The 16,749-nt window shown below is 35.4% G+C and overlaps 1 protein-coding gene across 2 annotated transcripts; it reads right to left on the reverse strand.

The window, feature by feature from the left end:
• Positions 1–9,957: 9,957 nt before the first annotated feature.
• On the reverse strand, positions 9,958–16,749 carry LOC148627160 (uncharacterized). 2 transcript variants are annotated; one of them, XM_088568808.1, is made up of 5 exons: positions 16,640–16,725; positions 15,591–15,704; positions 14,607–14,685; positions 12,524–12,681; positions 9,958–12,061 (listed from the first exon to the last, which is right to left on the reverse strand). In XM_088568808.1, the coding sequence occupies exons 2-5, from the start codon at positions 15,640–15,642 to the stop codon at positions 11,925–11,927; spliced, it is 426 nt and encodes a 141-aa protein (XP_088424934.1). In that variant the 5' UTR covers positions 15,643–15,704; positions 16,640–16,725; the 3' UTR covers positions 9,958–11,924. The 2 variants fall into 2 exon arrangements, with proteins under 2 accessions (XP_088424934.1, XP_088424942.1); XM_088568816.1 differs by lacking the exon at positions 15,591–15,704 and having other exon boundaries at positions 16,640–16,749.

A 16,749-nucleotide genomic window follows, 5' to 3' on the forward strand; every position in this document is an offset into this window, starting at 1 on the left:
GAATCTTATTAGATATAAAAAAAAACTGAAAACCTAAACTTCTGTTCACTATCATAAAATATATATATGTTATATCACTGCTACTATATTTAATACTATTATAAAATATGTTTGTTACAAGTTTAAATTGATCGAGAACTTAATGTAATTTCCCCTTGGAATAATGCGTATAGTAATTTCTTTGAACGATCCTTATCAAACTTTTAGTCGTTCCAGTGTCGGCCAGCTATTGTTCGACGACAACAACAATTACTACTGTATAAGTACTGTTACCAAGGTTCCACATATCAGTAAGTACTGTTACCAAGGTTCCACATATCTGTAAGTACTGTTACCAAGGTTCCACATATCAGTAAGTACTGTTACCAAGGTTCCACATATCTGTAAGTACTGTTACCAAGGATCCATATATCTGTAAGTACTGTTACTAAGGTTCCATATACCTGTAAGTACTGTTACCAACATTCCACATATCTGTAAGTACTGTTACCAAGGTTCCACATGTCTGTAAGTACTGTTACTAAGGTTCCACATTCATGTCTGTAAGTACTGTTACCAAGGTTCAATATGTCTGTAAGTACTGTTACCAAGGCTCCACATATCTGTAAGTACTGTTACTAAGGTTCCACATATCTGTAAGTACTGTTACCATGGTTCCACATGTTTGTAAGTATTGTTACTAAGGTTCCACATATCTGTACGTACTGAGGTTCCACATGTCTGCAGGTCCGGATGTTGAAAGAATAGGCCTATAGCAGCGCTAAGATTGTCGTAAAAGGCGACTAAATAGTGCTCAAAAACATAGCCGGGGACTAGGCGCTCTGCCCACAGAGCAACTGGGATGTGTGCCCCAGGTTGTCAAGCTATAATACGGAAAACCTGACCGCTAACCATAGTTTTGCACCATGTTGGAAAAGATGCCACGTCCCTCGCACGTTAAAGAACCCTGCTGTGGTATTCGGTAGGAGTAGGAACCTTTGCGCTCCGCCATAGGAGGTTAAATTGTCCGATCCTACCCATCCCTCCCTTTTATCTTGTGGCAATCAAAATTTGTCGACCCTATTTTCCTTGTGTTCCATCCCTTTTTCATTTCATCATCACCATTTCATGTTCATCACCTGAATTTAGCTGAAATATTGCTGCTCGGTCGTTAATGTTTGTTTGTTTGTTGGGGTTTAACGTCCGAGCAGCAATATTTCAGCTATATTCAGACAATGAACATGAAATGGATGATAAAATGAACATGAAATGAAAAAAGAGGATGGGTCACAAGGATAATAGGGTCGACAAATTTTGATTGCCACTGGAAAAAGGGGGATGGGTAAGGTCGGGCAATTTAGCCTCCTGTGGCGGAGCGCAAAGGTTCCTACTCCTATCGAATACCACAGCAGGGTTCTTTAACGTGCGAGGAACGTGGCATTTTTCCCAACACGGTGCACCACTATGGTTTGCGGTCAGGTTTTCCGTATTATAGCCTGACAACCCCAGCATGTAACACGCCAGGGGTACCCCATTCCACCACCTGGGGCACACATCCCAGTTGCTCTGTGGGCAGAGCGTCTAGCCCCCGGCTAGGTTTCTGAGCACTATTTAGTCGCCTTTTACGACAAGCTTAGCGCTGCTGCAGGCCTATTCTTTTAACACCCGGACCTGCACGGGGCTGCTCGGTCGTTAAACCCCAACAACCAATCAATCAATCTTTCAACAAGTTACATCCTATATCCCATTACTTGAATCACGAATTAACAAGTCTAAAAATTGGTAGTTAACACAAGTGAAATTGTTATGCAATTCTTTCTCAATCCGTTTGTTCTCATTAGCACATTCATGTAAAATTCGTGACCCGCTAAACAATAAAAACAAACTGAGACAAACAAACGGTTGCAATGATCATGAATGGTAACTACCAAATGTGTCAATTTCAAGAGGTATTTAGGTACATGTTTGGGAAGATATAGCTAAGTACTTTAACTGTATTTTAATTAATCGCACAGTATTGTGTGTCTTTACTAAATTTTGGTTTCTTCTTCTTTTGGGTATACAATTTTCAATCAGATCTGCGATTATTATAAACTAGTTCGACCTAGAACCTATTGGTACTATTACTGCGGAAGTGGAAACGTAAGATACCGAAACATCACGAAACCTGTGGAGGTGCTTCAGTGACGCATTTAAATCAGGCCATCACAAAGTTAAGGCGCAATTTTTAACTGATAGGGTGGCAGCAATTACAGATATTTGACTTGTTATTGTATCATTAAATCCACTTATATTTTCTAAATTGCTGTATACAAATGAGATTTATTTTCATTATCCATTCCTTTTTCTATAGCTTATGGCAAATGGCACATTGAGATTCATTTTGTAATTTTAAATTTTTAATTTTGTCAATGAATGCCTTCATAATTTGCTCTGTTCACGTTTCAAATTATAAAAAAAATGAATTGTTTAATATTAAAATTAGTCTAGTCCGTGTTTCCGTGTTTCCGTAACACTTTTTTCCGTCAGTCTTTTTGCTTGAAATCTTAACACACTCTTCCTGTAGGTATGCCACTTGGTAATATTTTTTTTCGAAAAAAATTGACAACAACTTTATGTTTACCGAGGACTTAGTTCAATTTTGTTACCTTATATTTTGAAAGTTGAAATTTTCGTCGCACTTTTCTCAGCAACTAATCATCACAGCGACATGAAATTTTAACACACATTCATCCTGTAGATGTGCCATATGGTATGATCTATTTTCGGAAAATTCGACAACAACTTCATATTTACCGAAAACTTTGTTTATTTTTCTATCTTATTTTGCAAGTTAAAATTTTTGTCGCACTTTTCTCAGCAACTACTTATCACAGAGGCTTGAAATTTTAACACCTTTTTCTTGCATGCATGTTATATGGTAGGATATATTTTTGGAAAAAAATCGACAACACTTCCCGTTTAACGAGGATTTTGTTGTTTTTTTTTTTCTTTTAAATCTATATTTTTGCGCGTTTATATTCCCAACAACTACTCATCACAGCGGCTTAAAATTTCAAAACATTCTTCCTATAGGTATGTTATATGGTGGGATCCATTTTCGAGAAAAAAATCAACTGCCGGTTTATCAAGGACTTTGTTTATTTTCCTTATATCGTGGTATGAAGCGGGAGTGTCACTAGTGAGCCATCGCTCAAAGATTTCTTGTTGAAGTTTTTATCTGTTAGACACAAAGCTTTCTTTAAGATAGTTTATAAACGGAGTAGTCATGCCACCTAGACATGATGAATGGGAAGAAGATTACCCATAACTTTTTTTCAATTTTCAGACACACAAATTTGATGATTCATATTATAAAGTATACGTGTTAATTCAATCTCCCATGATTTTTTTCTGCTTCACCAATTTCACTATACCCGACGTCACATACAACACATTCTCAAATTGAAACTCTACTTTTTAAACCATCGGGACTTACCGCTAGAGTTGTCTCACTTTTATTTAATCTGAAGATAGTTCGCATATATGCATTACGTGTTAGTCCCAACGAGTCGCTTATTAGCTTACATCATGCGTAACAAATCCTTACGGAAAAATCCCATACTAATATCCGCCATGTTGGCTTCTACGGGACGATTTGTTTACAAACGAAGTTCGTAAGTTCTCGTCGAACTCCGGTGACAATCGTCTGCTTGATCAACTTCTCGTTATTGTACGTTGTTCGCGTAAAATAAATCCGAGATATCCGAAATAACGCCGAAATGCACTCTGGGTTCTTCGGTTTTTTGGACAAACCATTTAAACGTAAACAACATCTCCTAGCAACCCGATCACTGTAAACATGGCCGACTTTTTACAATGTAAATATTGGCACCGAGAATTAAAATCTGACTGGAATTTAACGATTCAATGTTTAGGGAGAAGCCGTTTGGCTAAACGAATGAGCAAGTCATTTACGACAATTTAAACGACGGTAGGTGTCAATAAAGTCGTAGAAAATATTTCTATTCAAATTTTAACAGTATCTTATTTATGTGACGCCGAGTATACATAGCATTCTGCTTCTGCTTATCATATGATTGAACCAAATATTTTTACTTGTATGTCTAAAAAGCTTTTATAATAGAGTTCTCTCAAGTCATATAAGTGCATTGTAGGCTTTTGTAGCTGAACCACTGTTGAATCTTGTCAAAGCATGTAAATTTGTCATTTTTCTGTTTAATTACCATTAATGTTAGTTATATGACCATACAATCAGACCAAATAGAGCATCAACACAGCAGCCCATCCAGTAGTAGGACATACTCTTAGTTCTATCCAATTACCCAAAGGCTGTATGGTTCTATCACCTCTAATACAGTTACTAACAAAATCTCGATAAGGAGCATTCCTGAGACCTAGACTAAAAGGGGTATTCAAACAGCTTGTGTCCTTCAGTACTTTTGGACTCCATATACTTGTTCGATGACTAATTCAGTTAATTAGCAAGTTCCATTCTAATTAAAGGTAATGCTGTGAAATATTCAAAATAAACATAAACTGAAGACTTTTGGTGAATAAAATCTTTACTCTCTAAACTGAGACAAGTATTAATATGTTACATGGTTTTGAACAGGTGTTGTAAATTGTTATGTGTTAATGTATATTAAGATAACAAATAACTCTAGGAATACAAAGAGCTCGTAAAAGTTTCTTATCTATTCATCATAAGCTAACTCAGTACAAAGAAGACTTTACAATTATTGTACATCAATAAAAAGTTTTCAATAATTACAATATTTTACAAATTAATTCTGATTTAAAATATGAAATGACTGAATTGATTCATTCTATTGAATGTCATTGTAAGTTGATGCTCTCTTTAAAAGGTATTGAAAAAAAGAAAGAAATTGCACATTTTTTTTCAAAAGTATCAAAAAACAGATCACATAATAAAAATAAGCACTATTTAATGAAGTAGACATTTTTATTATTTAAATGGTCTATTTATTATAAAACAAAACCTGTTCTATTCATGTATGATGCATCATATTTCCGCAATTCAGCATTCGCAGAAATTGTGTAATACGTTTCTGCATAAGAATATTTGACTCCTTAATATTATCTAAGGCTGTTGGTTATGAAACAGGAAAATTTTCTGCTTTCCAGTATCACTTGTATTCCTAAAGATGGTAAGGACAGGAGATATATTTAAAAATGGCGCCCTGTTAGCTTGTTAAATACAGACATGAAGATAGCCTCTGCGGCAATTGCAAATCGGTTAAAACCATATTACCCAATATCATAAGTGATACACAGAAGGGTTTTATTAAAGATAGATTTATAGGAGAAAATACTAGACTTTTATATGATCTGATGCACTATTTAGAATATCGTGATATGCCAGGATTACTGTTACTTATTGATTTTGAAAAAGCTTTTAATTCCATTGAATTGGAATTTCTAGTTGTATCATTAAAAAGTTCTAATTTTGGTCCATCGATTTGCAAGTGGTTCAAGACTTTCTATGTAGATGCCAAAAAGCTGTGTAATAAATGAAATAATGGTAATATGTCAAGTTTCTTCAATCTTCAACGGGCCCGTGCAGCAGCGCTAAGCTTGTCGCAAAAGGCTACTAAATAGTGCTCAGAAACATAGCCGGGGGCTAGGCGCTCTGCCCACAGAGCAACTGGGATGTGTGCCCCAGGTGGTGGAATGGGGTACCCCTGGCGTGTTACATGCTGGGGTTGTCAGGATACGGAAAACCTGACCGCAAACCATTGTAGTGCACTGTGTTGGGGAAGATGCCACGTTCCTTGCAAGTTAAAGAACCCTGCTGTGGTATTCGATAGGAGTAGGAACCTTTGCGCTCCGCCACAGGAGGCTAAATTGACCGACCTTACCCATCCTATCTTTTTCTAGTGGCAATCAAAATTTGTCGACCCTATTATCCTTGTGTCCCATCCCTTTTTCCTTTCATCATCCATTTCATGTTCATCGATTGAATATAGCTGAAATATTGCTGCTTGGTCGTTAAACCCAAACAATCTATCAATCTTCAACGTGGTTGTAAACAGGGGGACCCATTGGCACCTTATCTGTTTACATCTATTATAGGTGTTGAACTATTAGCTATGAAACTTAAATATCGAAATATTAAGATCCAAATACTCCTGGTGTTATTGTACAAGGGAAAGAAATCTTATTAAGTCAATATGCAGATGATACATTCCTAATGTTAGATGGAATGGAGAAATCTTTATCAGAGTCTTTAAATGTATTGGAGTTGTTTTATATGGCTTCTGGCTTAAAGCTGAATGTATCTAAAACCAAAGCCATATGGGTTGGTAGTAAAAAAAATTCTGATCAAGTATTATGTTCTGATAAAAGCCTTCAATGGTCAGTCTCAAGTTTTAAAGTTCTGGGATTAGAATTAAATTTAGATCACATGCTTCATATTGATGTTTCTAAGAAGGTTAAGGAAATGTCTGGTATATTGAAGTCATGGGAACATAGAAAGCTTACACACCTTGGTAAGGTTACAGTTATTAAAACTCTTGCGCTTCCAAAGATTGTATATTTAGTTGACAGCCTTACCCAATTTGTCTCAAAATAGTATAAATGAGATTAATTCTTTATTTTTTCACTTTATTTGGAACGGGAAATCAGAGAGAATTAAGCGTAATACCCTTATTGGAGATTTCAAGGATGGAGGATTGAACATGGTTCATTTGGGGTAATTTGCTTATTATTTAAAAATTGGTTGGGTACGTAGGGTACTACAAGATACAGGATGGACATGGCAGTCGCTCGTACTCTCTGATTTAAGAATGTTTGGGGTGAAAGAGTGTTCCTCTACAAAAGGAAAAGTTGAAAGAGTTGTCATCTTCTATTCACAATCCTTTTTGGAGAGATGTATTGTTGTCAATGTACAAAGTGAAGCCAGTTTTTAAGACATGTTCAAGAGAAATTCTTTCTCTAGATATTTTGTACCTGTGCTAGATTTTATGTTATATGACAGTTGGAAGCACCACGGTCTTCAAGTTTTAAAGGGTATAATAAACTTTGAAAATAGTATATTTTTCACATTTCAAGAGTTCAAAAACAAAGTTTTCACTAATAACTTTTTGAGCTACTATAGTATCCTATCACAGATTCCTACGAGTATTAAGATTTTTGTCAAACATTACTCCAATGAGAATTCTTTTGCTATTTTTTTCTGTAACTGACACACATTTCTTAAACAGCTTCTTCGAGTTAAAAAAACAACCCAACTTTTTATACAGTTATCTTATAAGTAACATATTTTGTCTAGACAATAGAAAATTTTTTAAGTGGGAAGAAATTTTAGAATCAGAAACTGTACACAGTTGGCAAACATACTTCATTGTAAAAAAAAAGCATGTTGTTCTGACAGTTATCTGAGAAGGTTTTATATACAAACTACTACATCGTGTTATTCCTACAAATTCCTTCTTTTACAGGATCAAGTTAAAGCCAAGCAATCTGTGTTCTTTTTGAAGAAACCATCGAACATTTATTTTATGATTGTCATATCACAATACATTTCTGGTCATCATGTTTGCATCAATTTTTCATTTACTAAGCAGCAAGTACTATAAGGGTTTCCTTCAGAAGATTTTTTTTAATTTGTTGTTTATAATTGCAAAAAAACTACCTATATAGATGTATATAAAAGGAAATGATAACAAATATGGTTGACCTCTTCAACCGTATTAGACAGTACCAATCTCTTGAAAGTGATGTCGCATGGTGCAGATGGATACACCGTAACGATCCATGAGTTTATGATGACGACCATAAAACTTCTGTACTGATGACTTCAATCTTGAAGCAACATAACCATGTTCCAGAAGCCTAATTGTAAGAAGTCTAGAGCGATTCAAAAAGACTGCGTAGCTCTGGCATAACGTATCATACGGAGGTGCTGAAGGAATGTTGTCACAGATAAAAGGAAAGTTGACAATTCTAAATGAAAAGTTATCACGTTTGTCGTAAAGTTTGGTCAATAGTTTTCCTTTACCATCGATCTCTAAGTGTAGGTCAAGATATGAGGCTGACTTCACAGTGTCTGTAGTATCCTTTATCGCAAGTTCTTTGGGGTAGACGTGTCATCTATATAGCGGAAACAGAGATCAAAGGGTCTGGCTAAACGATATTCTTTCTTTTTTGATCAAATAGGTTATAAAGTCAGCCTCATGAGAGTGAAGGAATAGGTCAGCAAGTAAAGGAGCACAATTTGTTCCCATTGGAATGACGACCGTTTGTTGAAAAACGCGTCCACCATACAGGACAAATATGTTGTCGATAAAAAATTCCAGCAGTTAGAAAACATCTGTATAATTAGAAGATGATTTGGAATTATTTTATTTTGGAGAAACAACGATATACAATGTTTTTTAAGTCGGTATTTTAACTGAGTGTGGGGAATAGAAGTATACAGTGTAGAGAAATCATAGATTTTAACGCTATTATGTTCTGATAATAATCTTGAATTGTGGGTCTCTAAAAGATCTTTCGATTTTTTCTGGATCCACACTGAATTTATACCACTACGGAAGTAACAAGTGTTGTTGTAGGACTGGAGACCCTCTTTGACAGAGGTAAGCATAGAAGTTTTGAAAGAGGTTTGCTGGTACGTTTTGCAGATCCAGATATATAACGTTGTTTGTATGGATTTTTGTGGAGTTTAGGAATCCAGTACAGAGACAATAAATCACAACCATGGTTTTTGGTAGGGCGACCAAAAGAGGACAGCACAGAGAAAAATCTCCATCGTAGATTTGTTAATTAGAAGATCTTGTCTTATAGTTAGCAGGGAGGAAAGTTTTGTAAAATACATGTAATTGATTGATATGAAAACTATCATAGATCAGATTAATATATTTGTTCTGTACTTGAGTTCCTTATTTATAGCTATAAGTTCGAACATTGGTAAAAATATCTGTTACGACTTTCATCTGAACTTTACTGTTTGAATTACTTATCCCTGTAAAGACGACGGTCATGAACTACCGATCTACCGTTCTCCGTGTGTTCCGTAATACTATGTGCCACCCATAACCGTAAGCAATGCAAAGAAATAATTTAAAAAAAAAAAACACATAGTGCAAATAATTGAAATATTCATGATACTGTCCACTAAAAGGTGCAGTTGGTATTTCAAAGATCTGTCGTGTGGAGGCATCACTGTGTGAAACCAAGGGTACCATGTTTCAAACGGTAATCAAAAAGAATATAATCGAGGGATAACAACACAAATGAAATAGACACACGCAACAAAGAACTTGAAATAATCTAAATACAACGCATAAATAGACAAAAGTAGGTGAGAAAGCTGGACTTCAATATTAATTTGGAGCATTGACTAGATGCGCCGGATGGGTGGGCATTCTCTGAATTTCTAGAAACATCTGCGGTGTTGCTCATAAAAAGTCACGTCCAGGGTAGTTCATAATGATCCACTATTTCATGATGAAGGCCATAAAACTGTTGTAGTGGTGACTTAAATCTTGTAGAATAATAACCCTTTTCTAAAAGCCTAGTTTTAAGAAATTAAGCACGATACAAAAAGTCGGTGTAGTTTCGACAAGCTCTGGAATAACGCAGGAGTGGTGATATGAAAACTCATTACGCAAGTGCTGAAGGGATGTTGCTACGGATGAAAGGAACAGTTGTCAAGATTACACTGTAACGAGAGTCTTCTGTTTTGTGCAAGTTTCTCAGTGAAAATGGCCAGCTAACACTTTGAAATCTAAGAAAACAGCAATACCAATCTAACCATTTAAGTAGTGTGTTATTCTTTTAATAAATGATGGAAAACGTTCGAACATTCACAAATGTATTCGCTTTTCTAGATTTTACGTGTCTACATCAACTACTTATATTCAGACTAAATAACCTTATTAAGACACCCTGTTGTGTGGTACGTTCGTGCACTGGGCTCTGTAACTGTAACACTGTCTAAATGAAACTCCATTAGAAACACATTGTTTATTTGACGAAGTACAGAGCCTTTGCTATAAAACAATGGTGCATATCCCTTATAAATGCATAACGCTTAATAACTTCAAAATTAACCGGTATGACAATGCAACTGGAAGTGACTGACTAATACCCAAACGTTTGTTCACTGCGTCATAATTGTAGCTCGACAGAAAACCAGAACTATAAATAATTTCATGATAAATTAGCGTATAAAGAAGCCGAAAGGTCCGAATAAATCTAAACCAAAGTATTCTCTCGGAATGTTCCATTCCTATGAGAAAATGGCATAACCGTAGATAAGTTAAGAGCAAAGAACGTGCAGACTGTAACAGTCTTACAGCGTAGAGACGGTGACACACCTGAATGGCTATCTATAGAAGAAGCGATAAACTCGCTTAAATACTAAATGCCTACTGAATTGACCTATCATTGCGACGATTTTTACTCGTATGTTACTAACTCAATCTCGTTTTCAAGCACATTAAGCATATGTAAAACACAGAAACTCAACAATTAACGGTAAAACACCGGGCTCAGCTCACTACTATTTATATCCATAACGAAATCATATGATAATCACGTGATAATAGCAAAAACGTGTTCATGTAAACAGATTAAAGTCACTTCCATTACAATACATTGAGAAACAAAATAAAACGAAATGAAACGAAACGAAACAAAAAAAGGAAAGAAATCGAAATATAAATTGAAATTTTGAATTATTGGTATTGTGTGGATGTGTAGTTCTAGTAGTGGTGACAGCACTGATCCTGTTGTAAATAATTAATCTTTTTTTTTTTTTTTTGAAATACAGAAAGAACAAATTGCCATCAGCGGATTGTTGAGTTTTTAGAATACCTGTAAATATCTCATGACTTCCGAGATTCAACGCCATCGGCGCTTTGATTATTTTTATCAAACTATCAGATATCACTGTTAATGTAAATTCGGACGTGTAAATAATTTAAGTCGTTTCTTTTCACTACACGCGCAATTTTAGATTAATTAAATACGCAAATCAAGCCATAAAGAGTGTCGTTAAAAAATTTCAAAGGCCACGCTAAATGTTGTATAAACACACTTCGATCACGGTTTGTAATAAAGCAACCAGTTTTCCGACTTATTAATTGAAATATTCGAGTTATCCGAAGTGGTTACACCTCAAAGTTCGAAAGCTAGAATAAATATGACTTTAAATAGCCCGACCATTTTGCGTTTGTATCTTTCTGTTGATAAAAATTGTTTGAAACTAAAGAAGTCAAAATAATTTTTTTATTGAATATAACCTTTCAGTGTCTAGGTTCAGTAGATGTAAACTGAGTATTTTTTTAACACCGGCTGATGACGTTTGCGCAAATAGGTAGGACGTCTGCGCAAAAAAACGAAGAAAACTCTCGCAAAAAAAAATATATGAAAAAAATAAACTTGTTCATCCGGATGTGACCTCAGCCAAATTTAGGTACTAGTATAATATTTTGTTAATTTGTATACATATTCGACTCTGGTATTATTTTTTTGTATTGAATTAAAGCAAAAAACCATATTTGTAGTTAAATATGTATCACGTAAAAATACCCAAAAACCAATAAATTTTCATTTCTTTCTGTTCTCTGTTACATGTCTTTTCTGTGAATACACTGAGTAGAACTGATAGTAATTAAAGCAGAAAGTACTCTCCTAGTCCACTCTTGTACGTGTAAGAAATCGCAGGGTTGAAAAAGTTCATAGATTGATAGTTATACCATCATTCGTGCTACAGGAAATAAACAAATATTTTTTCTGTTCCCTGTTACATGTCTTTTCCGAGTATATATTGCGTAGCTAAGACAGCTAGCTCTGTCCTAGGCCAGTCCTGCATGAGCAATGGTGATTGTCTTCTGTACAATATGAAGCACACAAATTTGTTATACTAGTTAGTAATATTATAATGAAAAACACGATGTGATACCATAAGATGTTTAGTACTTAGGTGGAGCTCCATATTGGTTTGGTTGATTGAATCCTCCATATTGAGGAGGAGGAGGAGGATATGCCATGCTTCCGCCGGGGGGAGGTGGATAATTCATGCCTTGTGGTGGTGGATATTGCTGTTGAGCTGAAATTTACAGAGGAAGAATAAAAATTGGTGAATTTTATCTTTTTAACTTGGGCAAATGGATATGAGACGGTTGAATGTAATATAGAAATGATTGATCTATTGGTTAGTAAGTATTGTATATTTTTTTACACCCGTGGGTTTTACTTAAATAAAGCCCTCCGAAGTCAAGTGTAAATTTAATCAAGACAGTGTACACGGAATGCTAATGGAATTTTAATATGCTATGTTAATCATATATTGTAATTTTGTAATTTTAAATGTTGTTATAATTGTATATTTGTCATGTTTTACATGAAATGAGAATATAATAAAATATTGAATCTTATAATTATTATATTTAAAATGTTTTGCGTTAAACAAATGGTGATAACGGTGGAGGATGGTGGTTTAGTTTGATTAATTACGTTGACTACGCTTGCCGGTCTCGTACGGACAGACAACGGAAAAAAACAGACTTACGTGGTGGTTGAGCCTGAACTGTCGTTACTGTTGTCCTGGTCGGATTTACTACTCTGCCAGGTTGATGTTTCTGTTTACATATAACTATAACGACGACTACAATTATAAATATCACAATACAGCATCCTACCACTATACCGGCTATCGAAGAGCTTTCACTGAAAGATAAAGTATTTCTTGTTACTAGGTAGAAAACAGAGAACTATCATCACAAGGTAGGTAATGCATAAAACAAAACAAAAAAACAAGATGGAGAAAGGTTGAAAAAATCAAACACTTGTTTCGGAAATTGTTGCAGAATATGTAGTTTGAATATCAGTTTATACCGACACTTTATCGTTTTCGAAAAAAAAAACAAATCTTAGATGAAATTCTTAACTCCGGTTTCCCGAAAAAGCAACATTATCAACGGATTCACCTTATGTGTATCAAATTGAGTATGTCTCACCATGCCGACTATTGAGAAAACAAGGCAAGTATTATAGTTATCGAGAAACGCTCTGTTGGCTATCGACGAAAGCATTCGACTAGCAATCAAATCTCCACATTTACATCGTAGAAGAAAGAAGACATTATAACTAGCCTATACTATAACCGCGATAACCTCTTACAAATGAATCATTAGATTATATTGCTCCAAGACTAAATATTTTACGAACGACACGTTATCACACCATAATGATCAACTCACTGATCATTATGGAGTAGTCTTCTCCACCAAGAGAACCGACTTTTTCACAAAGTAATCGAGTAAAAAGCACTACAATGAAACTGAAGTTACCAAATCATATGGTTTTTTATTATTTTTTCTTGTATTTTGTTGTTACTTTACCCATCCAATCAATGTACTGTTTATATCAATCAACGCACTGTATATCGTAGAATATAAACCCCCGTTTGTACTTACAGGCATGTGGACCTTTTAGTACTTTCTGGTATGCGGAACTGTTTGTACTCACAGGATTGTGGAACCGTTTGCACTTACAGGTATGTGGGACCGTTTGTACTTACAGGTATGTGAAACCGTTTGCACTTTCAGGTATATGGAACTGTTTCCGTTACAAGCATGTAGAACCGTTTGTGCTTACAGGCATGTGAAACTGTTTTTACTTACAGATATGTAGACCCATTTGTACTTACAGGCATGTGGAACTGTTTCCGTTACAGGTATGTGGAACCGTTTGTACATACAGGTATGTTGAACCGTTTGTACTTACAGGTATGTGGAACCGTTTGTACTTACGATGTGGAACTGTTTCCGTTACAGGTATGCGGAACCGTTTGCATTTACAGGTATGTGAAACCGTTTGTACTTACATGTATGTGGAAACGTTTGTACTTACAGGTATGTGGAACTGTTTCCGTTAAAGGTATGTGGAACCATTTGTACTTACAGGTATGTGGAACTGTCTCCGTTACAGGTATGTGGAACCGTTTGTACTTACAGGTATGTGGAACTGTTTCCGTTACAGGTATGTGGAACCGTTTGTACTTACAGGTATGTGGAACTGTTTCCGTTACAGGTATGTGGAACCGTTTGCACTTACAGGTATGTGGAACTGTTTCCGTTACAGGATTGTGGAACCGTTTGTACTTACAGGTATGTGGAACTGTTTCCGTTTATGGTATGTGGAACCGTTTGTAATTAAAGGTATGTGGAACCGTTTGTACTTACAGGTTTGTGGAACTGTTTCCGTTACAGGTATGTGGAACCGTTTTCATTTACAGGTATGTTGAACTGTTTCCGTTACAGGTATGTGGAACCGTTTTCATTTACAGGTATGTTGAACTGTTTCCGTTACAGGTATGTGGAACCGTTTGTACTTACAGGTATGTTGAACTGTTTCCGTTACAGGTATGTGGAACCGTTTGTACTTACAGGTATGTTGAACTGTTTCCGTTACAGGTATGTGGAACCGTTTGTACTTACAGGTATGTTGAACTGTTTCCGTTACAGGTATGTGGAACCGTTTGCATTTACAGGTATGTAGAACTGTTTTCGTTACAGGTATGTGGAACCATTTGTACTTACAGGTATGTTGAACTGTTTCCGTTACAGGTATGTGGAACCATTTGTACTTACAGGTATGCGGAACTGTAGTAACAGTAGTAGTAGGAGTAGTAATTGCTGTAGTAGCAATAAGACGCCAAAGCTGGAACCACTGAAATTATCATATCATTTTTATTTGGTTTGTGCTGTGCATCAAACTATATCATTCATGCAATTTGAGGAAAGCAGAATTTCGGAACATGTTATGATGTACCATTATTTTACTCAAACACCATAATACTATGGTACAGAGAACAAAGTCAATACAATTTACATAGACACATACTATGCATAGGAAGTTTATTAGTGTACATGTATTTGAAAGGGTAATCAAGGGAACCAAGGTTCTAATGGTAATCAAAAGAATGTAATCCAGGGACAAATACCAGATATCACAACAAAAAACGTAAGTAACTAAAATACTACATACAAATTAACAGAAGTAAATAAGCAACTCGGACTCCACTAAAAACTGGGAGCATGGACCAGATGCACCGGTAGGGTAAATGTCCTCAGTTTCTTCTAGAAACATCCGCCGAGTTGTTCATAAAGAGCCAAGTCTGGGGTAGTCGAAAGGGGAAAGGAAAACTATGACACGTTGAACAAATAAGTTTTCGTGGTCCAGATCGCGATAGATACACCGTAACGATCCACGAGTTCATGATAACGACCATAAAACTTCTGTATAACCCTGTTCACTTAATTGTTGTAAGTCTAGCGCAATGCAAAAGGTCTGCGTTGTTTCGGCAAGCTCTGGCATAACGTATGAATTGTGATATGAACACTCCATATGCAAGTGCTAAAGGGATGTTGCCAGAGATAAAAGGAAAGTTGGCAATTCTGAATGAAAAGTCATCACGTTTGTCGTAATGAAGTAATCATCAAAGTACTCATTGGAAACATGTAATCTTTGTATTTTATTGATTTGCAATTTCAATATCAGTGAATTGATTATAATCATTTATTTGGGAGCATAAATTATTGATATTGAAATGTACTAGTTAAAAGTTAACTTACTTATACTCATATCTTTTGTAACTTGTCGCAATTTGTTCTTAAACATCACCATTGAGGTAAATATATGCTAGTGTCACGGCCGGATCTTTTTTTGCTAGCTGCTTTCGTATCCTCCTATCGATGGGGAACATTTATATAGGATACAAACTCACAAATGAAGAGCTATACGACAAATTTAAGCTTCTGTAATGTTTTTGCACAAACATGTAAACAACCAAAAACTTACGTCTGATACCGGCAGCTAATAGGCTCAATCTCAATTCTATCCGAAAATCGGAACAGACCCCCGAATTTCCGGCAACGAAAAATATCGTAATGTGAAAAGACAACCATCCAAAATAGACACACAACACTGCATCTATTTTAGAGATGCAGCTTCACACACATCTTGAATCTTCACTGATTATATCTATGCACCTGCACAATTGCGCTGCTGAGCTTACCCTAAATCTATGCTTTTTATTTTTTTCGAATGAAAGCATGCTTTCCTTACCATTTTGCTGTATCATGTTGGATGTTAATGATCATTTTAAAATGGCTCTTCGTTCTTGTATGCTTATAAAATTGGGATGTGCTTCTTTGAGTAAAGTTATTATCAAAGTGCTCAGTCACATCATACTCATAATGAAAGAGGTGATAAAAATCGGAAAAAAATAAAAAGACCATTCATAAAAAAATATTAAAACCCAACTAATTCCACTTAATCATTTTACAAATAAAAAGAAATAATACAAACACAAACACCAACACCAACAAACAATATATATTTATATCTGCATATACATGTGTTTTAAGGTTTAATTGCTATAAAACAGAAAAAAATTTACGCTAGCTCCCATTTCGCCTTAGTTCACTCCTTATCTTACTAAGGCGAGGTGGGAATAATTTTATGTACAAAATTTGACGGCTAAAGCGAAATGGGAACAAGCCAAAAATAAACGCAAAACAGTCCTTTATTGATTTTCATCCAACATTCTCTTACAAAATCCTTAAAGCACATGGCTTACAAGAACTAATTGATTGATAAATGGATACTGAATTAGGCTTACCTTCATTTAATAAAAGTATTAAGAGTAAATTTATACAACTCGCCATGATGGACTATATTCGTATGGTTCAGGGGGCTATATTTTCGTCATTTGTTTGTTATGACTACGTC

The sequence above is a fragment of the Perna viridis genome, chromosome 1 (assembly GCF_037379345.1).
Source record: "Perna viridis isolate PV_CMFRI_1.1 ecotype Kerala chromosome 1, ASM3737934v1, whole genome shotgun sequence".
In the NCBI taxonomy this organism is placed as follows: domain Eukaryota; kingdom Metazoa; phylum Mollusca; class Bivalvia; order Mytilida; family Mytilidae; genus Perna; species Perna viridis.

Coding starts and splice junctions, on each gene's coding strand:
- LOC148627160 (XM_088568808.1), bottom strand. CDS start 15,642: ATGGTGATGTTTAAGAACAAATTGCGACAAGTTACAAAAGATATGAGT. Junction 14,686..15,590: donor TACAAAAGATATGAGTATAA/GTAAGTTAACTT, acceptor TGATAATTTCAG/TGGTTCCAGCTTTGGCGTCT. Junction 12,062..12,523: donor AGTTCAGGCTCAACCACCAC/GTAAGTCTGTTT, acceptor TGTAAATTTCAG/CTCAACAGCAATATCCACCA.